The sequence below is a fragment of the Ochotona curzoniae genome, unplaced genomic scaffold (assembly GCF_017591425.1).
Source record: "Ochotona curzoniae isolate NIBS_2020 unplaced genomic scaffold, NIBS_Ocur_1.0 scaffold_1037, whole genome shotgun sequence".
NCBI classification, from domain to species: domain Eukaryota; kingdom Metazoa; phylum Chordata; class Mammalia; order Lagomorpha; family Ochotonidae; genus Ochotona; species Ochotona curzoniae.
In genome coordinates, this window is record NW_024467083.1 from 22,521,660 (window position 1) to 22,546,503 (window position 24,844).

At 43.7% G+C, this 24,844-nt stretch overlaps 1 protein-coding gene across 3 annotated transcripts in view; it reads right to left on the minus strand.

Annotated features, from left to right (window-relative positions):
• Window positions 1-5: 5 nt before the first annotated feature.
• The window catches only part of DENND2C (DENN domain containing 2C), a 64,465-nt gene continuing 39,626 nt past the window's right edge, over window positions 6-24,844 (minus strand). For 2 of the 3 annotated variants that reach the window (XM_040998605.1, XM_040998604.1), the window contains exons 8-19: window positions 24,089-24,276; window positions 19,340-19,449; window positions 17,736-17,805; window positions 16,821-16,898; window positions 15,827-15,967; window positions 15,260-15,408; window positions 14,315-14,492; window positions 12,373-12,414; window positions 11,332-11,437; window positions 3,120-3,359; window positions 2,852-2,938; window positions 6-2,110 (exon numbers count right to left, since the gene is read on the minus strand). In XM_040998605.1, coding sequence (XP_040854539.1) covers window positions 2,079-2,110; window positions 2,852-2,938; window positions 3,120-3,359; window positions 11,332-11,437; window positions 12,373-12,414; window positions 14,315-14,492; window positions 15,260-15,408; window positions 15,827-15,967; window positions 16,821-16,898; window positions 17,736-17,805; window positions 19,340-19,449; window positions 24,089-24,276 — 1,421 coding nt within the window. In that variant the 3' untranslated portion in view covers window positions 6-2,078. The remainder of the gene's footprint in view (window positions 2,111-2,851; window positions 2,939-3,119; window positions 3,360-11,331; window positions 11,438-12,372; window positions 12,415-14,314; window positions 14,493-15,259; window positions 15,409-15,826; window positions 15,968-16,820; window positions 16,899-17,735; window positions 17,806-19,339; window positions 19,450-24,088; window positions 24,277-24,844) is intronic. The other variant, XM_040998607.1, reaches the window with a different exon arrangement.

Below are 24,844 nucleotides of genomic sequence, written 5' to 3' on the forward strand. Positions count from 1 at the left end.
AAATCTGAGGTTTTTATGTTTTTATTCATTAAAAGATCTGTAAACATTTTATACAAATCTTAAGCAGTGTGTTTTTAACAAACATGTTCAGAATTCACAACATTTTACAAAAATACAGTTCAACACAGGTAAGGATAGAAAGCAACCTTAGATTGCAGGGATATCCCATCCTTGAAATAGGGGCCACTTCACAGAGGGATAAACAGGTTCCACAACAGTAAACCTCTCCTAAGCCCATTGCAAAGAGACTCATTTGTGAGGGAGCGTGGGAGGAAAGGAGGAAGTGGGGAGACTTCTGTTCACTGGTTCATGACTTAGATGGTTCCAACAGCCAGGTCTGGGCCAGGCTTAAGTCAGACTGCTCTCCCGCCCGTCTGACTTGTAGGGGCAAGAACTTAGTTCCTCTACTTGCCTCCCCGTGCACATTAACAGGAGGCTGGATCAGAAATGAAACAGCAGAGATTCCAACCAGCACACCCACATGGAATGCCAGCTTTCTTAACTTGCTGTGCCACAAGAACAGCCCCAGAAAGCCCTTCTTATAAACAACCAGTCACTAATTGTTCACTCATGGTTGGTGTGTAAAGAAAAGAGCAACGGTAAGATTTCTAGCCGCCCCATTGGGGTAAGCTCTTACAGGCTCAGTGCTATGCCCAGGATCCGTATCTACAGGAAGCATATAGCACTGACGTTAAGTGATGTGTGATTCACTTATGCACACATGAGTGGACTGCAATGACTACACTGTACAAGTCAATATTTTGTGTCACAATATAACTTTGAAGTTTTGAAAATCTTAATATTTTCTATGCCAGTTATAATCATCGGCAGGAGTTGAAAAAAACAAGCTAATGCTTGCTGTAATTTGTCAATGAAAACTGCACCATCACTGACAATCCTGTTTTCCAGTCCCTACCACTACTTTAGATGGTAGGAGACCTCATGATGTGGGATATGCTCGAGATGATCATATTCTAAGTCCAGTTTAATTAAAAGCAAACTTCTCAACAATTCCAGGGAATCAAAAAACTCTCATCTAGGCACCAATAATTTAAATAAAATCCCTTATCCTCAGCACTGACAGGTTGCTCTGATATATTTAATAGAAAACTTGTTAAATAACTGTAGTCCCCTAGAGTTCAAATTTGCATCTAGTCAAGTTTATCTGTATAAATAAAATTAAATTCCTGGCTTCAAAGAAAAAAAAAATACCTGGCTTCAGTTCTGCATTTGTTGTACAACTTTGGAAAAGTTATTCAACCTATTTGAATTCCAGTTTCTTTATTAGCAAAACAGATGCAATGATCTTTCTTATATAGTTGATTAAAGGCTTGAATAAGATGATATATGTACACGTGCCACAATGCAAGGTAGATGGTACACACACACACACCCCAAAATAGTTTAACAATGTCTCGTGAGAGGACATTTGCCTATTATCTAAAATTCCACGAAGTTCAATGTTGACACATGAAGGATAAGCTACTCCTGTGCCACCTACCGTGGAGGAGCTACAAAATGTGTACTTTTATAAGTTAACAACAGCAGTGCTAACAAGGAGGGCTGCAAGTGACTGAGCTTCCCCTTGCCAGAAATTAGATTTCCTAATGCAGCCCAAACATGCACTGGGTTAAAAGCTGCCATGACATTACAGTGGTGAAAATTATGTATAGCTAAGTGCTCTCCACTTCTCTCATGTTTCCGAAGGACTCAGAACTCAGTGTTTCTTCATTATACTCATTATCTGCAGCTGTTTTATAAATACAACACCAAGAAACTGTTCTCCTTCACAAACTAAACACAAAATACAGATAATGAACCCAATAAAACACAAACTACAGAACCCTGGTTCCAGACTGTTCCCCACAATTCCAGAGCATTGGTTCCAGACGATTCCCAATTCCAGTGATGACTACAGCAGCATCAGGACAGTCCTCCAAGAGCGTCTTGCTCTTTAGACTTTTAAAGGTCAACGATTTTGTAGAATACTTCAAAGGATCCGGACACTTGGGAAAGTATTTTTTTTTTTTTTTTGGCACTTGCTGTTCTATTTAGGATGGAGAGAGTCAATCAAAATTTCATTTCTTCTGCAGAAATTTCATTTTACTTCCTAAAGAGAGAAAAGAGTAGTGTGAACTCAATCCATTTTTATTTATTGTGTATTATTTTGATTCACCACTTTCCACCCCGACTCCAAAATGCCTGTGTGGGTCAGGGTTGGGCCGGTTTGGAGCTGGGAACTCAATGCAGGTCTTCCATGTGGGTGGCAGGAACCCAATTACTTGAGCCATCACCTGTTGCCTCCCAGGAGGCACATCTGCAGGAAGCTGGACTTGGAAGTGGAGCTGAGACTCAAATTCAGGAACCCTAACAGGGTTGTGAGCCTGACATGCACTGTCTCAACTGATGTGCTATATCAGTCGTGCACCTGACCAGACATTTTTATTCTAGAATCTATGGATAGGCTCCAGGGGGAAATCTGAGTGCCCTAAACTTAAGTGCTAAGTTCATGTGTATGGCATAAATAGATTTTTCTGGGGGAAGGGATCATGGTTTTTATGACTGCTCAAGAAACATGATCTAGAAAAGATGAACAATCATGATTTGCAAACTGTGTCACAAAGGCACTATTTCTGGAGCTTCACTGAAGGAGAACAGCTCCACAGACCACTCGGAAAGGGAACCCCAAACTCTTTCTTAGAGATTTATTTCCTTTCTCCCAGTCACATAGGCACTGGGGTCATGGTTTTCGGTCGCCCTAGCTGAGATTACCCTGGTGATCTATTTATAAAGTCTGTGTCATGAAGCCTTCTCAGCTACACTTCTCTAACAGGAAAACAAAGCAACTCACCGAGGCTTCGCAAAATTCTGTTCATTCCACTGGGCTCGGACTCAGGAATTGTTTCTAAATACTGACGGGCCCGAACTTCAAACAAACCTATGAGAAAACATCTTTTTGGTAAAATTATCCAAAACTTAAGACTGGAAATCAATTGAAGTGTTCTTATTAGCAATGTGTTATTTCTATGGCTAAACATTATTATAAAATAAACACTTTACATAAGAACCAATTCAAAGTTCAAGCACTCATTATAGGAAGGGAGAACTGTACCACAGACCTTTAACCCCACTTTTCCGCAGCTCTCGGTCCTGGATGAATCCTGCAAACATCTGAGTCTCCATGAAGAGATCCAGGAAGTGGCGTACACTTCGGGAGGTGTGGGACTTCCGGAATGGCTCCCTTTGGAATACACGTTCCCCACGCTCCGTGACAGTCATGTTCAAAGAGTAATGTCCCACTAGCTCCACAAAAAATCGGACAAATGCTTCAGATACTAGAGAGTCAAGTGTCACATCTGCTGTAAAAATAAAAGAAAAATTCCTCTAAGGTTTGTGTATCTCTGAACACTGGCTTTGGTGATAGAAGTCACAGGCCTTAAAAGACTGAGAAAGGGCCCAGCCCAGTGGCCTAGTGGCTAAAGTTCTTGCTTTGAATGCACCAGGATCCCATATGGGCACTGGTTCTAATCCCAGCAGCTCTACTTCCCATACAGCTCCCTGCATGTAGCCTGAGAAAGCAGTCAAGGACGGCCCAAAGTCTTGGGACCCTGCACCCACGTGGGAGACCTGGAAGAAGCTCCTGGCTCCTAGCTTTGGATCAGCTCAGCTCCAACCATTGCAGTCACTTGGGGAGTGAATCACTGGAAGATCTTCCTCTCTTTTTCTCCTCTCTGTATATCTGACTTTCCAATAAAAATAAATAAAACAAAGACTGAGGAAAAGGGCTGGCACAGTGGCTCAGTGGGCTAACCTCTCCTGTAGTGCTGGCATCCCATATGGCATGGGTTTGAGTCCTAGCTGTTCCATTTCCCATCCAGCTCCCTACTAATGGCTTGGGGAAGCAGCAGGGGCCTCTGTACCCAGGTGGGAGACCTGAAAGCAGCTCCTGGCTGCTGGTTTTGGATCAGCTCATATCAAGTCCTGAGGCCATTTGCAGAGTAGACCAGTAGATGGAAGACCTTTCTTTCTCTCCTGAAATCTGCCTTTCACTTAAAAATAAATAATAAGAGAAATTTACTTTTTTTTTTTTCAGGACTGAGAATAAATCCAGGAATGCTTCTTCTAGGCTTTTGTGTACTATCAAAAATCTGTATAAAGCAAATGCTTATCTCATCTTCACTGTTTCCTCCACCAGTATCTTGTGCCCTGCCTGGGCCACACGTCTGACTTCACTGGAATTGCCTTTTCAAAGGCTACCAGGGAGAACCATCCCAGTTGCATCTGCTTTTCTCTCTTCCTCCCCTTCAGCTTCTAGGCTGCATTTGCGCTAACAAGTCAGTGGGCTCCTCCTGACTCCTTTCCTGACTGAGCTCTTTCCTCAGCTTGATATAGAAATAAAAAGCCAGGAATCAATTGCAGACAGAGGCGTTTTATTTGCGAAATGACCAGGTGGAAGTGGAAAGAAGAGGGGAGGGGAAAGCACCTCCCCAAGAGAGAGCTGGGAGTGGGGTGCCTATCCAAAGGAGAGAGAGGGAGAGACACCAAAGGTTTGAGGAAAGGCCTTGGGATTTTATGCATCCCCTGACCCCTCCTTGTTGGGCGGGAACCTACAGGCAAAAGGTTCCTCAATGGTGGTCGCTCAACCAATTAGGAAATGGCTGGGCATTGCTACTGCCACCCACTTGAAGGTGTGGCAAAGGCTTCAGGAGGCTTGGATGATCTCTGAGCATTTGTGCTCCAGCCCTCTGCCTCCTCAGCACCACCCTCAGAGGATTTCTCCTGTGGAAGTTCCCTGCCTTAAAGAGCTCACTGGCAGCAGAATGGAGCTGGTTACAGCCGTCATTTCCAGCCTCCGATCTGCGGCCCTGCTCTTTCACCTTCTATACTTTCTGATTACCTATGAATGATTGTGATTTGGTTGTTTCATTAGCACCTAAATTCTATTCGTCTACAATTCACCATATCAGACTCCAGCTGGAAGTTCAGAAACTGTGAATAGAAAAACGTTTCTAAAACCTAATTAATTATGTTTCCCCATCAAATCTGATTCTCTGTCAACTTTCCCATTTCATGTCACACATGATTTTTCCACATGAATAACAAATGATTGAGTGCTTAGAGATTAGAGATGTAGCAAGCACCGTATTAGGTACTTGTACAAACATAAAAATAATTGTGAGGTAGGTATTATCTTATTTTATAGCTAAGGAAACTGAGGCTCCCAATGACCTAAGGGATTCCTTGGGATGATGGCATCTCATGAATGCAAATGTAGGACCCATGCCAAGTGGTTGCAAATCACTATAACGACCTAATTTACTGCCTTCTAGGTATTAGACTCAAAGCTCACATCAGTTAAGCTTCTTCCTTTTTGTTCCATAGGCACATGGTTAGCCACTGCTATTCCTTCACAATCTCTTTTGCACAGGCTCCACCCCGGATCAGGAATGAGGGACGTGGGCTAAGTCAGAGACCTATCATACAGCAGCTGAACACACAGTCAGTGTGGCTTACACAGTGTGGCCACACAGTCAGTGGCTTACTTTGCCTCTTTGGGCCTGTCAACATCTGTGCAGTGAAGGCAGCTGAGTAGGCAACGTCTAAGGTTTCTTCCTGTGCCTGTGCTGGGTTCTGATGTATATCTAGGTTTGTTGTATTCTGTCCAACAGACTGCCTTCACATCCCTTTTCTCCTGCAATGCCATCAGATGGACCCTCCCTGCACTCACCATCAACACTTCCGCCCCACTCTCCCATGCAAGACAACACCTTGTTAGGGTTTGTATGCCACTAAACATTATATAAAAGATATAGTGCAGGACCTCATATGGGTGCTGGTTCCTGTCCCAGCTGCTCCACTTCCCTTCCAGCTCTCTGCATATAGCCTGGTAAAGCAGCAGAGGATGGCCCAAAGCTGTGGGACCCTGTACCCATATGTGAGATGCAGAAGAAGCTCCTGGCTCCTGGCTTCAGATCACCTCAGCTCTAACCATAACAGCCTTTTGGGGAGTGTATCAGTGGACAGAAGATCTTTCTGCTTTTCCTTCTCTATACAAATATGACTTTCCAATAAAAACAAATCTTTGAAAAAAACTTCTTTCTTCCTTTCAAAAAATAATCTTTAAAAACATCCTTTTGTTGTTTATAAAACATTTTTTAAAAATTTATTTAAGCATTTAAGTCCAGTGTAACTAGGTCCAATGCTGTGACTCAGCACATTAAGTGGCTGCCTGTTGTTCCGGCATCCAAACAGGTGATGGGTTGAGTCCCAGCCACTCCACTTCCTATCCAGCTTCCTGCGAATGTGCCTAGGAAAATAGTAGGAGGTGGTCCATATGCTTGGGCCACTGTATTCATGTGGGAAACCTAGATAAAGCTTCTGGCTTCAGCCAGGCCCTGCCCTGTTTTGGTCATTTGGAGAGTAAATCAGTACTAAACAATCTCTCTCCTGGAGACAGAAATGACCTGGCAACTGCAACCACCAGTATGTGTGCAGGCTGATATGGGTGACAGACTGAGCCGAACTCCACACTAGCTGGCACACACAGCAGTCAGGTCTGGGGTCACCTCAGATGAGGTTTCTCTGGGGACCTCCCTCCAAATTGAACTGCTAGACTCAGAACTCCAACTACAGGGAGAATTGCAGGATCTGTAATCTGAATGTGGAGTGCATATGTCAAAGTTGGTCCTCCTCAGTTGCTGAGGACAGTACAGTAGACAGCATGCCCAGACGTGCATGGAGGATATGGCAACACATTGGGGCCTGCACAGGATATCTAGTACCATAGTAGAGGATGGAGGGCAGAACAAATTGGACAAATCTCCCAGCCAAGCACTGATAGCAAGTATCTGGGCAAATGGAGACTCCAAGTTAGACTATATCAGCCAATGGATCTTGGAAGGATTTCCTCATCTTTGGAGCAACAAAATCAACATTCCAAAACTATTGAAACCACTTGAGCAGTACTCTGAGAGTACGCTCTGTCTACATCAGGGACCCTGGGATAACATCGAATGGCTGTTCCCCATCCCCAGAGGTACTGATGTGGTTAGGATTCTGGGTGTGGCTTCTCCCCATTTCTCCCTACTTGGGATTCAGAAAGAAGATGAATAATTGTAAAGAATGGTCTCATCCACTTTCCCCTATACCTCAATCCTTCCCACCCTAGTCAGAGGTCCACATGGGCATTCATTCCTCTGAACTATGTAAATATCATTAAAAATAAAATTAAAAAGATCTCTCTCTCTTTGTGCCTCTCCCTTTAACTGTCTTTAAAAAGAAATATTTTAAAAATAAATCCAGTAGAATTTCATATATACTGTGAGGTATAGATCCATTTTCAACTCTGTTATATAGAATTATCCTAATATTACTTATTGAATGCTTTATCTTTTTTCCATGACATGCAATGCTGGTACTGACACAAATTAAATTTCCTTATATATGTGAACTCTATTCTTTCCACTGCTCTATTTCTGCATAAAAAAGAAATCATAGTGACTGCAATTTCATACTAAATCTTGATGTCTAGTAAGGCAACCCTTTGAATTTTTTTTTCTCTTAAAGTTTTACTTACATTCTTTGAAGGGAAAATGACAGAGGGAAGCATAAAGACCTGACAAAGGAGACCTGGATCAGAGGCAGAGACGGAATTTGATCAGTCACTCAGATAAATGGGATGTGGGTATTCCACATAGCAGGCTAACCCACTGTACCACAAGGCCTGTCCCCTAGTTTTGGTTTTTTCAAGTGTGTTGGTTATTCCTGGCCCCTTTAAACTTTAAGTTCAAAGGCATTCCAATTTTCTCTTGAACTCTCCTCAATCTCTTTCATCCCCCCATTACACTCAATCTGCTATGATAACTGTCTCTAAAGTCCTAGTCATTGTGAAACCCACTGGTCAATTCTCAGTCCTCATCTTACGTAATCAACCTCTTTGCAACTTTTGGCCTAACTCTTCACTCTTTATGAAGTCCTTTCTTCACTCAGCTTCTGGAATGTCACACTCCTGGCTTTTCCCCTGTTTTCACTAGCTGCCACTTCCAAGTGTAGAAAACCTACTGTTTTCCCAGATGCATTCACAGGGATCTGGATGAGAAATAGACCAACTGGATTTGAGCTGATGCCTGTATGGAATATTAGTGTCCTGAAATGTTGCTAAGATTGCTGCTCTATGGATGAAGAAATCTTTCTGAGGCCAATTGGCTGTCATAGTCCACCTCTGAGTCTCCTTTGGCCCAGAAATTTGCTGTGAAGTTTCACTGGGGTAGTTGGTCAATTTGTTCTTTAGCAAACCAATCTTTAGCAAACCAATGGGTGCTGTGGCCCAGCCCAGCCCTTCACAACACATGCTTGGCCCTCACGTACCACAGGGGAGCTGCAGCCCAGTTAGAGTGACCCCCAATGACTCTCACTGGACTAGCCTTTCCCGCCCCTCACTTCTGGTTCCTGGGCCTGCCAATATATGCAGTGGATTGATTCAGTCTGCCTCACATCCCATTTGGATCTCGTATACAACACTGGGCATTGAAGCCTAATTCAACCCAACCTACTCCACCCTCCAGCACACACTCATACCAGAGGGTACTACTGCCTGTCCAGCGAGGCACGCCCCCAGTCCTGGTTCTCATGCTCAGCAGTAGGAGTTACACCACATCAGAGAGGAGCCCACAACCCCTTCACTGGACCCACTCCCTGCCCTGGATCTCACACTCTTCAAGTGTTTTTGTGGCCTAGCTTGACAGGACATGACCCCAGTGCCAGCACTTTGCCAGCCGATGTTGTGGCAAAGCCCAACCCACCTGCCCTTATTCTGGCTCATGCCTTTAACAGTGGATAAAATCAGCTACCCCAGCCTGGCTCGCCTGCTAATCTGGTTAACATAAAGGACAACAGGTGTTGTAGCCTTACCCAGCATGAACTGCCCCTAGTTCCAGATCTCACGCTTGCCAACATGAGTGGTGGCCTGGCACTGGAGTCCCCACTACTCCCTTACCTGTCTCAACCCCTCGTCCTGGTCTTACATGTGCTGGTGGGTGCTATGGCACAGTCTGGCATAGCCTGTGTTACCCTGGCATTTGCCAGCAGATGCTGCCGTCTGGCCTGGCCCAGTCTACTCCCATTCCAGCTCAGGCTGGTTGGAGTTGCTGTCCAACCCAGCGCAATCAGCCACCAGTCCTGGTCCTAATGTGAACTGGCTGGTGATGCAGCCAGACCCAGTCCAAACTGCACCCCATCCTGGTTCTCAGATCTGCCAGTGGGTGTTATGAACTGGTCCAGCCTGGGCCACCCCCAGACCTGAGCCACACATATGCTGGCAGATTCTGTAACCTGGTCTCCTCTGGACTGCTCCTTGCTTTGGATCCCTGGGACTGCACCCAGGCAAAGGAGTTTCCCAAGCTCCTCTATTAGGTCACCTTTCAATGGCAGATCTTGTGAGGACCAGTAAGTACCTGGTCCAGGCTGAGTTAGACCACCTCTTGTCCTGATAGGAACAGCAGCCTTGGCCAACTGGCCCATAACCAATCCAGTTCTTACTGTTCGGTGTTATAGCCCAGCCACACCTAGTCCATGCCCTGATGCAGCTCTCATGTGACCCAATGGGAGCAGAAACCTAGCCCAACCTGTCCCACACCCACTCTGGCTCTCATGAGCACCAGTGGATGCTGGAGTATAGCCCAGTCTGGCACGCCTGCCCCAGAGCCTGACCACACCCATGCTGAGGGATACTTCAGCCATGTCCAGCCCAGACCACCTCCATCCTGGCTCTCACACACACCGGTGGGAACCACAACCAAGCTGGGGCATGCTGTAAACATGCTCCCAGCCCCAGATCTTGTGCATGCCAGTGGTTGCTCTGACCCTGCTTGGCATAGCCCATCCCCTGTCTTGACCTTTGCCATGAGTTGCTGCAGCCTGGCCTGTCCCAATTCTCGCTGGCGAGTGCTAAAGCCTGGCCTTGCTCAGTCTACTCCCACCCATGACACATGCAAACCAGCAGGTATGACAGCCTAGCCAGGCATGCTCCACTTTCCAGCCTGGCTCCTGCACTTGCCAGTGAGTTAAGGTTGGCCTGGCCTTGCCTGGTCTACCCTCTTCCAAAACCACCCCATATACATGTGGACAGTTGGAACTACCATGCCCAATCTGACCAACCCCCAGGCCTGAGTCACATGCTCACAAGCAGGAGCAACGGTCCATCAGGGAAGTTGCCCTGGTTCCTCCACCACACCCACAGCTCATCCATGCCAGTGGGTGCTAGGCCCTTACTGGGCAAAGGCCACCCCCTCTGACATGCATATATATGAGAGGTGGATGCTGTGACCCAGTCCACCCCACACCATATTCTTGGGTGTATCTGCGGGTGCCACAGTCTGGACCAATCCAGCCTGCACCCAATCTCAGCACCCATGAGAGTTAGTGATTCCATGGTCATGCCTAGCTCAGCCTGTCACCACCCCCAGCTTCAAGCAAACCACTTGAAATCGCAGATCAAAGGGGTGGGTCCCCAAATCCCCCACAGAATCTGTCACCAGACCCAGTTCTCTTGCATGCTGGTTAGTACCATGGCCCAGCCTAGCATTGTCTGTCTCCTGTTTCGACTCTTGTTAATAAATACTGTGGTCTACCCCACCTGGCAGGCCCCCAGCCCCAGCTTCAGTGTGCCCCACTGAGTGGTCTTTGGCATTGGTCATTACTAACTACTCCAGTTCTGTTATCCCTCTAAGGGCTGCTGTGCAGGTCTGAATCTAAAGGTCCATCCATTTCCCTATCAAGATCCCACCACTGGGTGGCCAGGTGCCAAAGGTAGTGGGTGAAGCCCACGGGCCACCCAGCCCAAGCTCTGCCAACAGGGAGCTTAAAATCAGGGCTAGCCAGCCCCTTCTGGCCCCGAGCAGGTGGTCTATTTTCTATCTGTACTCATTCTATAGGGTCATCACATCACGTCCCCCAGCTTTTATAACAGCAATTTCTAAAAATATGTCTATTGCTCAAATCATGTATGTAAGTATCTAAGATCACATTTCAGTTTTTTTGGCTATGATCAAGTATAGTATCAGTTCTTATCAGTTTAATATAAATGCCTCATTGGCAGATAGTTGTCTATTTCTGTCTTTCAAATAAAATGAAAATAAATAAAAATTAAATGGCGCTGAGCTAGTACAAAAGTCTTTGAATAACAGAAGGCCTGTCACAGGGAGGATCAACAAGGAAACTGATTTTTAAGGTGCATACTCTCCAACACCACTTTCTATAATCTATTTTAACAGAGTTCCAGGAAGTCAGAACATATTTACAGCATTGTAAATATGCATAAGTAATTCACCGTACTTTGTGAGAAGCTCTGCTCCTGAGCTAAGATTTCATTTCGTTCTTCCAAAATCTGCATCAGGGCAGCTTGAAGTTTAGAAGGCAGAATTTCATCCTCATCAGATACCTGAAGAGACAAAAACAGGACTTGCGTGTGGGCTCTGAGGGAGAAGCTCTTAAGCACGTATCAGTTAGGTTCCTAAAATCTCACAGGTGACTCAGTATACATTTTGGCTGAAATATCCTTCCCTACCTGGGGTAGAATTCATGATGTTTGTGGTATACACATATTTTAACTATATTTTAAAAAATACGTACTTTATAAAATTTTCTAGAAAGACTTTCTTACCCAATGTCTCTCATCTGTAAGTCTTAGGCTATATTGCAAACATTATCCCTGAACCAATGTGGTTTTGAATGTGATGACCCATTCAGATTTTGAAAGAGGGTAACGTCCTGGGCAACCTTCTGTTCATCCCAGGCTTCAGTGTTTACAAATCTACACACAGTGTACATGCAGGGGACTGCTGTAAGCAGCCTTTAATGATAACTCCTCCTTCTGACCTCAATATCCAGAATAATTTTTGTTCCTGCCATACCTTGTACAAATTTTCAGGATACTATTGATAAATCATCATGCATATTTCTTCTCTACTCCCACAAATATCCATGCTGTTACACTACTAAGGCCTGAAGGCTTAGCCTCAGAGTCTGACTTCCTATCAGAATAGCTAGAAATAATTGGTGCTTAATAAATGCTTTTAGATTCAATTAAATTAGAGATGTGCCAGGTCAATCCAACTGGAACTGAAGGGAGGATTACTTCTGAGAATGACGTTTATTCTTTTTCCTCCTTCCTTCTTCAGGTTAAACAGCTATAAATCTATGCCAAAATTTTCAAGTCCATCTTGAATGGTGGCCACGGTGTCAATTCAACTAAGTGTAGAATCAAAAAGCCTTGCCTGAGTCATCTTCCCCAAGTACTTTCACATACTTTCTGTCCAATTATCTACAGAGCCTTTTATCCTCCAACATTATGTAATCACCTCTGTTGTCACTCACCTCCTGTAAGAACTCGTCTGCACAGAGATCGACTATCAGCACCTGGGGAGTAAAGGAACCAGGCAAGTTCAACCAGAGACACTCAGAGACAAACACATCGGGCACTGCTAGATCGGGAAGGTTTTGACTCAGGCAATGGGAAACAAATCAAGCCCAAGTTGTAGCCCATCTTTAAAGGTCATCGACACAACCAGGAATTACAAGCCTAAAAAATAATGGTACATACACCAACAGATTAAGAGACTAAAAAAATATCAACCAAATGCACAATACAGACTTAATTTCAAAACAGTTTCAATCAAGAGTTTATGACACAGCTAGAGATTTGAACACTGAATTTGCTGACATGAAGGAATCACAAATTTTTTAGGGTGATAAGGGCATTATTATGATTACATCTGAAAAATCCTTATTTATACACATATTGTAATATTGAGAGAGAAACAGATGTGGGTAAAAATTGGTCAGAATTTGGTAAGTACTGAAATAGGATGAGTGGCACAAAAGGAAACATTTTCTGTTTCTGTTTGAAATTTTTCACAAAACTTTTTTTTAAGTTAATACAGCAAAGCAGTGGGAATGAACAGTCTTTCCAACAAGTGGAACTAGCACAAAAGGCTGTCCACATGAAAAAAATAAGATGTGTAATCAAGTCCCAGATGGATTTAGAGCCAAAAGTGAAGGGAAAATAAAGGAGTTAAAATAGGAGGACATTTTCATGAAGTTAATACAAAATAAAGACTTGAGACCAGCACTGTCAGGTAGAGGGCTAAGCCCCCACATGTAATGCCTGCACCCCATATGAGCCAGTTCCAGACCCAGCTGCTCCACTTCTGATCAGCTCCCTGTTAATGCAGCAGCAGATGGCCCAAGTAGTTGGGACCCTGCACCCACAAGGGAGGCGCAGAAGCAGCTCTGGGCTCCAGGCTTTGGCTTGGCACAGCCGTGGCCAATTAGGTAGTAAACTTTGAACATCTTTCTCCCTCTGTAATTTTGCCTTTCAAAAAAAAGGCATTAAAAAAAAAAAGAAAAAATCTATTATAAAACCCTAAAATTTTAAGCAGCCCACAGAGAAACAGCAAAAACAAAAGAAAGGGCTTGTAATTTTTGTTAATCTCTTTAAATTAAGAACTTCTATGCATTAAAAAACACTATTTTGGAAAATAAAAAGACAAACTATGTACAAAAGGGCTGCACTCTAGACTATACCATGTCATTGTACAAGCCATGAAGAGGGTGGAGCAGGCATTGTGACACAGTGGGTTAAGCCTCTGCCTGTGATGCTGTGAGTGTCTCATTTCAGAGTACCAGTTCACACCACGGCTGCTCTGCTTCTCATTCCAGCTTTCTGCTGATGTGCTTGGGAAGATGAGTCAAGTGCATGGGCCCCCACCACTCCTGGTGGGAAATCAGGATAGAGAGCTTCTGCTTTGGCCTGGGCTAGACCTCATAGCTGTGGCCATTTGTGGAGTAAGCCAGTGAATGAAAGATATCTCTGTCTTTCTCCCTTCCTCCTTCCCACTCTCTCTACCTGGGACCCTGCATTCCTGGCTTCAGACTGGCTCAGCACCACCGGTCATTGCGGCCACTTGGGGAGTGAATCAATGGATGGAAGATCTTCCTCTCTGCCTCTCCTCCTCTCTATATCTGCCTTTCAATAAAAGGAAATGAATATTTAAATAAATAAATAAATCTTAAAAAATATGAATCTGCCTGTCACAATAAGAGTGAATCTATGATTCATTACTATAAATGAGATGAAACTTTGTATTCATGTGTAGCACAGAATTTCTCACTTAAAAAGCAGAAAGATATGGTATCACAATAATGTATTAGTTACAATAATATCAGCATTTATTTTAAAAATGCTACCTCTCATAAAAGATCAGTTATTGTTTTTTGTGTTCCAGTATTTTCCTTGGTAGCATTTTTTCCATCTCACCTCCTCAATGGGTAGGTCCTGGAGCTGCGGTAAGGAGCAAGAGAGGATTCCAATCAGGAATGGAGTCGGAGAGCACACAATATCAATCATGGATGCTGGTAGAACTGGGATGTAGGTGTGCTGCCAGGTGAAGGGGTACAGTGTGGCAACCACAGCATGGCCACATTTAGACAGCGTGCTAGCCACAGAAGAAAGCAAACATCAGTTAGGCAGAGTAAGGGCATAGTAAAAAATAATAACTAATAATGAAGAGAATAATCATAACAATAAACCATAATAAAGGTTATTTGAAACTTGTACATTCTAGAATTTTCTGTGAATATTTTTGGACCCAGTTGACCATAGGTAACTGAAACTACAGAAAGCAAAATCTCAGTTAAGAAAGGGAATACTGTGTAAACCAATCCTCTAGTGACCACAGATTAACAAGTATATGAATATCCACTGATTTCTAATATCCTATTTATTGAGATTTTTTTTTCTTAAAATTTATTTAAGGGGCCAGCACAAAGGCTCAATGGACTAATCCTCCATCTGAAAGAGTCAGCATCCCATATGTGTACAGGATCATGCCCCGGCAGCTCCACTTCCCATCCAGCTCCCTGCTTGTGGGCTGGGAAAGCAGCAGAAGATGGCCCAAAGCCTTGTGACCCTGTAACCACATGGGAGATCTAGAAGAAGCTCCTGGCTTTTGGACTGACTCAGCTCTGGCCATTGTGGCCTTTTGGGGAATAAACCAGCAGATGAAAGATCTTTCTGTCTCTTCTCTCTGTGGATCTGCCTTTTCAATCAAAATAGATGAAATCTTTGAAAACAAATTATCCATATTTCTACAGCATTTGGTAACTGAGAGACTAGACTAATCCTACATTTTAAAATATAGGCCCACATTTTAAAATAGTACCTCTAGGCATGAAGCGATTGGTTTCATTTATTTGATATTACCTTAGGCTGTTGGCGACAAAGATAACCCTCCGCTCTAGAAGGAGAGAGGCACAGACCCGGATGAGATGACACACACTCAGGCACTTAAACAGGCATTCAAAATCAACATGCTCCAATCGGGAATCCAGTGGTCGACAAAGCTCAATGGACTGAAAAATAAGAATGTAAGCAGGGAGCTGATGTTGAAAAACAATTTCTAAATGATGACACTAACAGATTCTGTCATTCTCCCCCAAATTCAAGACTGACAGTCCTCGAATCCCAAGACTCTGAAGACAGTATCTTTGTATTCTGCAAAGTTCTGGTTCTTTATTCCATCTTTTATGTATCATATTCAAACCATCACTAAAAAGGGGCTCAGTCCATGCACAGTGGAAAATTTGAGTTCTTAGTTCCACATATCTCACAAACCAATTGCCTGCTTCACCAGTGTTTCACAAAAACAAAACATTCTTCACAATTTAGGGAAAAGGGGCAACTATGCCAGTAGGCTTTTAGAAAATTGCACCAAACAGAACCAGGCCTGCATTTTGGTAGCCACTATACCTTTCAAAATGCTCAACTTACCCCATCTCCGGCCCCAGGGAGGTAGCTCTTCACTGTGATGGTGCGTCCAGGGGCTGGAAAAGGAGCTTCCATGACACTTCGCATGAATGGGTAAACAAGGGCTGGAGACATTTCTCTTCTTTTCTCTACCTCATCCAGAATCTAGATATAGAAAACCTTTTTATTATGAGCTCAGTTAAAAAATACAATGCCAACCTTGTCATATAAACTTGAACATGACACCAACAAAATTTAAAAGATCAGCTTCTGCAACCAACAAAAAAAATCATTAAGGCATTCTTTATATCTCTTGAGGGTGTCTTTACAGCATCAAGAGAAATTACTAGTATATTTCAATTTTATGGCTGGTGTATGACACGTTAAGATGCCACTTGTCATTCTGGCATCTATATCAGAGTACTGGCTTGAGTTCCACCTGCTGCACATCTGATCCAGCTCCCTGTTAATGCACGTGGGAAAATAATAGAAGTCGCCCAAGGGCTTGGGGCCCTGCCAGTCATGTGGGAGACCAGGATGGAGTTCCTGGCTTCTGTCTTTGGCCTGGTTCAATCCTGGCTATTGCTGCCATTTGGACAGTGAACCAGTGAATGTGTTTCCCTTTCTGCCATTTGCCTTTTTAAATAAATTCATAAATGTTTAAAAAGAAAGGCAAAAATAAAAATTAACTGTTTTAGAAGAGGGTCCCTTTTTCACTTCACTAAGAAAGGGCAATGAAGGTTACACGAACAATGACGTCTTGCAATTTGGGTCTAGGAAAGACAGCAGGCAAGAGGAGCTTCCATCTATGATCTCCCTGAGCCAGGAGTTTCAGCAAAACAAAGTGAGAATGATAAAACAATGGCAGCGCGATTAAAGATCTACATTTAAGCCTCTAAAACTGTGGTTCCTAATCTATCATGAGGGAGCCTTTCTGCCCAGTGATGTCATCAGCAACGCAAATCTCCTGAAGGCTCAGAAAGAATGCCAGTTTCCGCACAGCCTCTGCTCCACTCACCTTTGAAAACAGATTGAAGCAGCCCAGGCGACTGACCATGCAGTACACCTCAGGGAGTCGCTTTCCTTTTCCCTCTGGCTAAAAGGAAAAACCAACACAAAATCAGACAGCATAAGTCTCTGCTAAGTTGGATTACTAGTGTTCTTCAGAACAGAGAGGGAACCAGGGCCTTCTTCTAAATGAACAATGAAGATGGGAAAAATGATCAGTCTGATAGCATGAGTTGCCCCTGGGTCAGTGGAGGCACCTGTAAATGAAAAAAGCCCTGCTGTGTTTCCTGAGGAACTGAACTCCCTTGTTTGGTTCATTCCACTCTGTGCCTCAAACGTGGTTACAACCAGCTTCGGATTCAGCTACGCATCAGCAGGTAATTTCTCTATTACAAATAAACAAGCAAGCACGAGACAGGCATCATGGTGCATCGAGTTAAGCTGCCTGCGATGCTGACATCCCAGCAGCGTTCTGGTTTGAGTCTCAGCTGTGCCACTTCTGAACCAGTTCCGTACTAACACTAGGGGAAAAAATACAAACAGATACCCCAAGTACTTGGGTCTCTGCCAGCCATGTGGGAAACTCAATTTTGGTATATGTGCTGCCGAAGCCAGCACATGTGTAGGAAACTCAAATGGAATGCCAGGTGCCTTGCTTCTGCCTGACCCAACCCTGGCCGCCGTAGCCATTTGCAGAGTTAACTAGTGAAGGAAGCTGTGTCTCTGTGTCTAACCCTGCCTTAACACAAAACAAAGAAAACAAGGAGCCAGTGAGTAAAGTGGAGGATTCCATGGTTACTTCTCTCCTTGTTCTTGCCATTTAAAGCTCACATAGCCTCTTTAACACAAACATCGCTGACTGGCACTCAGTTGCCAGTCTAACTTGATTACCTGATCAACTCTGTAGCAGCAGTGTGGTACTTACCAAGAGCTTCTTGCAGTAACCAAACCACCGGCTGCCATCCTCACCAGTCAAGACAAAGGAGAAGGTTTCACTGCAAAAACAGGCAATAGTTATTGTGAGACCCCAACAACCGTTTATGGTAACCCTCATGGAAAAAAAAGAGTTGAAAATTAGGGCCCAAGGGAAGTCAATTTGTGTCAAAGAGAAGGTAAGTATTAATACCATATTTATTGCATGTCATATTTCTGTTACACAATGTCTATCTCTTGACAATGCCTTGCCGTGGGCTGGAGTGAGGAATTAGGTATGGAATAAGCTATCAATGTCACTGCCTCCTTTTAAAATTTATTTATAGCTATTTATTAATTTATTTAGCTATTAGGTCTATTTTCCTTTTGCCCAAATTCCAACTTAATCACATAGATATGCTATTAAGGATTTTTATATTTAATGTGTCCACTTCAAATTCAATTTAGTTATAAGAGGACATATGAAACAATGACCAATAAGATTATATCCTTAATATATAACAGTCATTAGGAAGAATACCAATTGATTAAAAACATGAGTCAAAGACATGCAAAGATAATTTACAAAAAAAACCCCCCTAAAGATGTCGCTAATAGAAATGCATTAATCTAAGAAGTTAATATTTGAATAATGTACAGATGTGTGTGTGGGGGTCAAAAATAAGATTGGAAGGGAACATCTGAAAACATTTACAATAACTATCTCTAGCCAGATTGCTGGCGATATCTAACTTGTGCTTTTCCAAATATTCTGGAATTGACATGTAGAATTCACTGGGGGAACAGCCAGGCCAACACAAAAGAACTGCTTATGTAATTAGTACAGCTCGCAGCACAGACATAGCACCATGGACGGTTGAGAGACAAGAGCCGGGATCAGGCCAAACTGGTCATGAGACGGCAGCAGCTTAGCCTGGGGGTAGTGGAGGCCTATGGGAAGAGCCATTCAGGCAGCAGCTGAGCCTGGCATCCACCAAGCCAGCAGCACGGGACATGGTTAACCAAACCAAGCTTAATTTTTTTTAAGCCTAAGTAATGTCATCAATAATTACACTGTTGAACAGAGCAGTTACCTATTTTCAGGCAGGATTCAGAGAGAGTGATGATTACAAATGGTACTTTTCCTCTTCGTATCTAGAAAAAATTCTTTCTTAATATGCCTACACCTTCTGAACTGGAACCTCCCTTTTTACCAGATTCCACAGGGTAACACATCATCTGGGCTGTGGCTTCCTCTATCACCTTGAAGAACAAGACGAAGACTGCTGTCTTTTCTGTTTTTCAGCCGAGTCCTCACTTGCAAGTTTTTCTTTTCCTCCTCCTTCCACTTGGGGGCATTTCTAATGGGGAGATCTATTTTTTTCTGTAGACCTGGCAAGCTGCAGAGACTGTCAAACTTCCCTTTGACAAGGAAATTATTGTGTCTTTCTTTTCTGAGTTGCACATAGGAAGTGCCCTAATTCTGTTTTCTTCCTTTCCTCCCACTGCATCCTTAGTGTTCCTGTAGCTTCCCTCCTACTCTGCCCATTTTTCAAACACTCAGTAGCTATTTTTACAGTTCCAAGAAAGAGAAATTAGAAAAAGTAGCCCATGTACCTCTTGAGTTCTGAGGTCGGCACCCAGTCCTTTGAATCAGGAAAACAGAATTTGGGGATAACTTTGAGCCTCTCTTCCATGTCTTTGGATTGCTTGTAGCCATGATCACCCTGAAAAAGATAACAGTAGAGATGACTATTTCTCTGTGTGAGTGGAGACAAGAATTAAAAAGCTCACCCTGGTCTCAGGAAAATAGGTCTCTACTAAGCCTGAACAGTTGTCTCAACGTGGCCTTGTGCTGCTTAGCAAAACGGGCCATGAAGATGCACTGGGGAAGGTCCTAAGAAAAAAGGATCCTACAGTTACTGAGAAAGGCGCCTGCAGAGATCCTATAATGCGACATGGGAGAGATGGCTGAAAAGAGCTTCTAATCCGGCAACAGAAATCTTACTTCAGGATTCAAACATAGTAGAAAACCAGTATTCTTAGGACTTATGGCACACAGGATAAATAAAAATCCACTCTACAGTATAGTCAGAAAAGAAATTTAGTCAGCTCAGCACACGCGTCTGATCAATCATCAGAGCAGCTTGAAAAGGCAGGTGAATATTTAGAAAACATTATTTTTAAATCTACCCTGTATATAAACACTTCTCTTTAGCATATAATCTTTGCTGACTTAATTACTGGTTTGCAACTTCCTATAAAATTTGCACAAGGAATACCCTTTTATTTAAGTGTCAGTGTGGTACTGTACATTAAATGCTAGCTGAGGGCCCAGTGCAGCAGCCTGGTGGCTAAAGTCCTCGCCTTGCATGCACTGGGATCCAATATGGGTGCTGGTTCATGTCCCAGCTGCTCCACTTCTCATCCAGCTCCCTGCCAATAGCCTGGGAAAGCAGTTGAGGATGGCCCAAAGTCTTGAGACTCTGCAGGTGAGTGGGAGATCCGGAAGAAGCTCTGGGCTCCTGGCTTCAGACCGGCTCAGCTCCAGTTGTTGCAGCCACTTGGGGAGTAAATCAGCGGATGAAAGATCTTTGTCTCTCCTTCTCTCTGGAAATCTGACTTTCCAATAAAAATAAATTAATCTTAAAAAATATAAACAAATAAGTAAATAAAAATAAATGTTAGCTGAAACCCAAAAGACATTAACTACACTGAAAGATATTTAGAAATTTATAAGGCCAGTCCTACAAAAACAAGCATATACTAAGTCTAGTTACCATACTGCTTTCAGACAATTAATGCAAATGATCTGTCCTTTACTTGCCTTGAAAAACGCAGCCATTCTGGACAACTTGCATATTAAGCTCTTCCAAAATGGAAAAGTCTTCTAATCAATTATCAGTTGTATTATTTCTATACTGTATCAGTCCATTATCTTTATACTGGGAAATGATTCCTCACACCTTCATTCAGGGTTTTGTACATCAGAATCAGCCCTCCCCCTTCCCCGCCACTTGGGAGTGCCTGAGCACCAAGATGTTAAGCAGATGAGTCACGCAGAGACATACCTGAGGCACTGCCAATCACTGGCTCCTTATCTGATTTGGAGCCTATTAATTTGGGCTAATATTCTCCCCTACAATTGCAAGACTGATCAAAACCAGGGAGAGGAAAAAAAAAATAAGTACCTCCTCTTGGGAAACTTAATCAGGCTATCTACAGTACATTTCTTTAGACTGTTACAACAATTGCTGTGGCATTGTGTTGTCGTTACATAGAAAGATTTTATGAGAAACTAAACGTAGGAGTTTACTTATTATAGGCATACTGTTGAAAACGTGTCAAAATGAGAACCTATGCAGGAAATGTCTCCATCAGCACTAGGTTTTTGTTTTTCAGTGTTTTTGTTTTAGCAGAATGTTAACTTGGGGTTATAAACCCAAAGTCCTACAGTGGCTGAGCAACTTAAATGAGCAAAATGGTGGAAATAACAAGAGAGTGAGTGCATGTCCCTAGTTCAGACAATCACCTATTGCCAGGGTCAGCTACTTAATTTGCAGAGCACAGTGCAAAATCAAAATGCAGGGGGATCCTTATTCAAATGGCATGAAAAATTAAGTAGAAGAAGAAGATTAAAAAGTACAAATTTTTTCATCTCTTCTGTGGTCTCTAAACATGCAATTGGCTTAAAAATTCCTAATTACTTCTTTATTATTCTCATTTTATTTAAAAGGCAGAGAAGCAAAGACCAAAAGAGATCTTCCCCCTGCTGGTTCACTCCCCAAATGCCAATAGTGAGTAGAGCTGGGCCTAATGCCAAGAGCAGTGGGAAACTCAGTCTGAGTCTCCCACATGTTAAGCAGAGACCCAAGAATTTGAGCTCCCACCTGCTCATTCCCAAGTCTCACATTAGCAGGCAGTTGGACTGTAAGTGGCACTCCAATACGGAATTGTAGGTATCCCAAGAGGCAATGCAAGTGCTGCACCAAACACCTGTTCCTGGAGTTTATTTATTCATTTACTTATTTTTAAAGACTTTATCATTTATTTTTATCGGAAAGTCAGATTTCCAGAGAGAAGGAAAGACAGAAGATGTTCTGTCTACTGGTTCACTCCCCATGTAGCCACAATGGCTGGAGCTGAGCTGATCCAAAGCCAGGAGCCAGGAGCTCCCATATTGTGCAGGGTCCAAAGGCTTTAGGCCATCCTCTACTGCTTTCCCAGGCCTTTGGCAGGGAGCTGGATGGAAGTGGAGCAGTTGGGACTTAAACTGGTACCCATATGGGATCCTGGCACACACAAGGTGAGGACTTTATCCACTAGGCTATTGAGCCAGGCCCAGCTCCAGGGGTTTTTATTCCCTATCTTAAAACTGTTTAAGGATCATGGGGTATAAGTGTACACCTTCATAGTCACAGGAGCTCAGGGTCCCCAGCAGGCAGGGTGGTCTCTAAGTGGCCTACGAGCTGCTGGATTTCCTCTCTGGACAGCTTCAGAACTGAGACTCTAGGGATATAGAAGTTGAAGCAGGTATCTCTCCACAGGGTGTTTTAACCCACCATAGCCAGACAACCCCAAAGGGCTGTGCTTGGTACCTGGACTGAAATAACAGAAAGGCTTGCTCTCACCCAATGACACAATGAATGCAAGTGGCCCACTAGCCAGGGACAAGGAAGTCTGTCCCCAAGCCTTGCCTGGAGATACTGCAGGACAACGCTTGCCTGGATCCTCAGCTTCCCATGTCTGTGCCCACAAGCCATGGAGGGAAGGTTGCAGTAATCACTGATTAGGAATGGACAGGCCTGGGAAGCTGGAGGGTAGGCAACAGGTCAATCCAAGAGCCTACCTTGAGAGGCCGCAGGAGGCAAGATCATGCATGAACTTAGGCGTTGAGACCTTGGCACCTGTCCAACTGTCCCATCAGACTTCACTTACACAGCACCAAGTCAAAGATAAAACAAGTAAGCACCATAGTGCCCAAAGTCCAAGCCCAGTGTCCTGAGTGGGGATGGCTGCAATGGCCCTGCTGCTCCTGACCCTGAGTCAGCAAGCTCCTGCTGCTTAGGAATGCAGGCTGACAGCTGGCTGTCTTTCCAGTGTTTCAGCAAGGCAGAAATTCTGGCAAGTGAAATCTGGCTTATAAATATCAGCAACAAAAAATGCTGCTATTTTTATAAAAACACTACAAATCTCCTTCCCAACATACACAGCAAACCCACATGTGTGTAGGTTTAGCTTGCTCAAGAGCTCAATAAGCTTGCTGGGGGCAAGGAATAAGATCTTTTTCATTTGTATCCCATAAGTCAATCCTGGCAAACACTAGGTATTCTTCAAAATATTCATTAAGTGAATAAATGAATTACTTTTTTTTTTTTTAAAAAAAAAAAGGCAGAGCAAGCCTAGTAACAGTGTTAACAGGTACTACCATTTATTGCCTGAATACTTTGGACAAGGAACTACAATAAGCACTTTATGAATATGACCTCATTAAATCCTTACTAACAGTATACAGAGCTTTTAAAATGCCAGACACTGTTTTAAGCGTTTTTAGATAAATTAGCTCATTTCATCCTCACTCTAGCTCACAGGGGTAGATACTAGTATGACTCTTCACGTTTTACACCTGAAGAAACTGAGATGCATGGCGGGGAGGGGTTAGCTAACAGCTCACAGCTACAGGGCTAATAAGCAGCAAATGCAGAGTGCTGGCTCAGAGTCCATGCTATACAACATTGCCCTATTCTGCCACATTTATTGTTCCTCTCACTAAGGATGAGAAAATACAGGCTTTATAACTTACTAAAGATTATTAAATGGAAGAGCCCCCCCCCCAAAAAAAGAATGTGGGGCCTGGTGCCATGGTGCTGGCATGCTGTCTGGGTGCTGGTTTGAGTCCCAGCTGCTCTACTTCCCATCCAGCTCTCTGCTAATGTGCCTGGGAAAGCAGCAGAAGATGGCTTCCATCTTGGGACCCCTGCATCCACATGGGAAACCCAGAAGAAGCTCTAGGTTTCTGGCTTCCAACGGGCCCAGCCGCAGCTGTTGTGGCCATCTGGGGAGTGAACCAGCATATGGAAGATCTCTCTCTGTGTTTCCTTCTCTCTGTAAATCTCTTTGCAGATATCCAAACAAAATAAATAAATATATCTAAAAATGCCAAATTTAAAAATGAATTTTGAGAATGAGCTTGTGACAGCCTCCCCTCCCACCCCGCCACCGGCTGTAGCTTCTGCCTGACAAAGACATCATCAAAGTTGTTTGCCAGACTTCCAGGAAGCACAGCACTGGCAGCAGCTGGCTGGGGCAGTAACAGACAAGAGAGGAAACCGGGAGCATGGGGATGCCGCCTGGCCTTGCTCTTACCTTGCCAGGAAACTGCTGAATGACCTGGGGAATGTAGCTGATTCCCGATGGCGTCTTCTGCAGAGACACCACTACAAAAAGTTCGAACAGCTGCTGCTCTTGTAGTTCAATGAGATCCCGCTCCAAGGTTTGGTAGTGAGGGTTCCTTTTGGAGGACTGCTGGAGCTGTGCTAGGCGCCTGTGGCTATCTGTAATGAAATCACAGAGCAGTGTTATCCACCTGCCGCTTTATCTTGCCTCTAGTACCCCCAGCTCATGACCCATACAGAACTGATATTCACATAGTTACTGCTGAATAAATGTTGACTAATAACAGCTGCAACTCAGACGCACTTCTAAGCATCATGTGCTACGGGGACAAGTGTAGATCATCAAAGCACCCAGGGACTTATATTCTATATCCAGCTAGCAGCGGGATGGCCACTCCACATCCCTGCCAATACTCTAGTATGTCCCAACACATACTCTATGTTTACATATCTTCCATGGCATCACACCAACACACATGGAAAATGCCTGGAAAAAAAGCCCTGGAGTGACAACAACATTGTTCGGAACACTACGAAACCCATGAGTGATGCAGGGATCTTTGACAAGAGCTCTGTGCTGGGGAGGGTAAGTAGAGAAAGTGATGTGTCTGAGAAAACAAAAACAACAATTATTTTCATATTAAAGTAATCCTTTCCTTTCTCTCATGGGCCTATGTAACTACTAACGGAGAAATGTTCATATCAATAAGTGGTACTAAATGCAAGA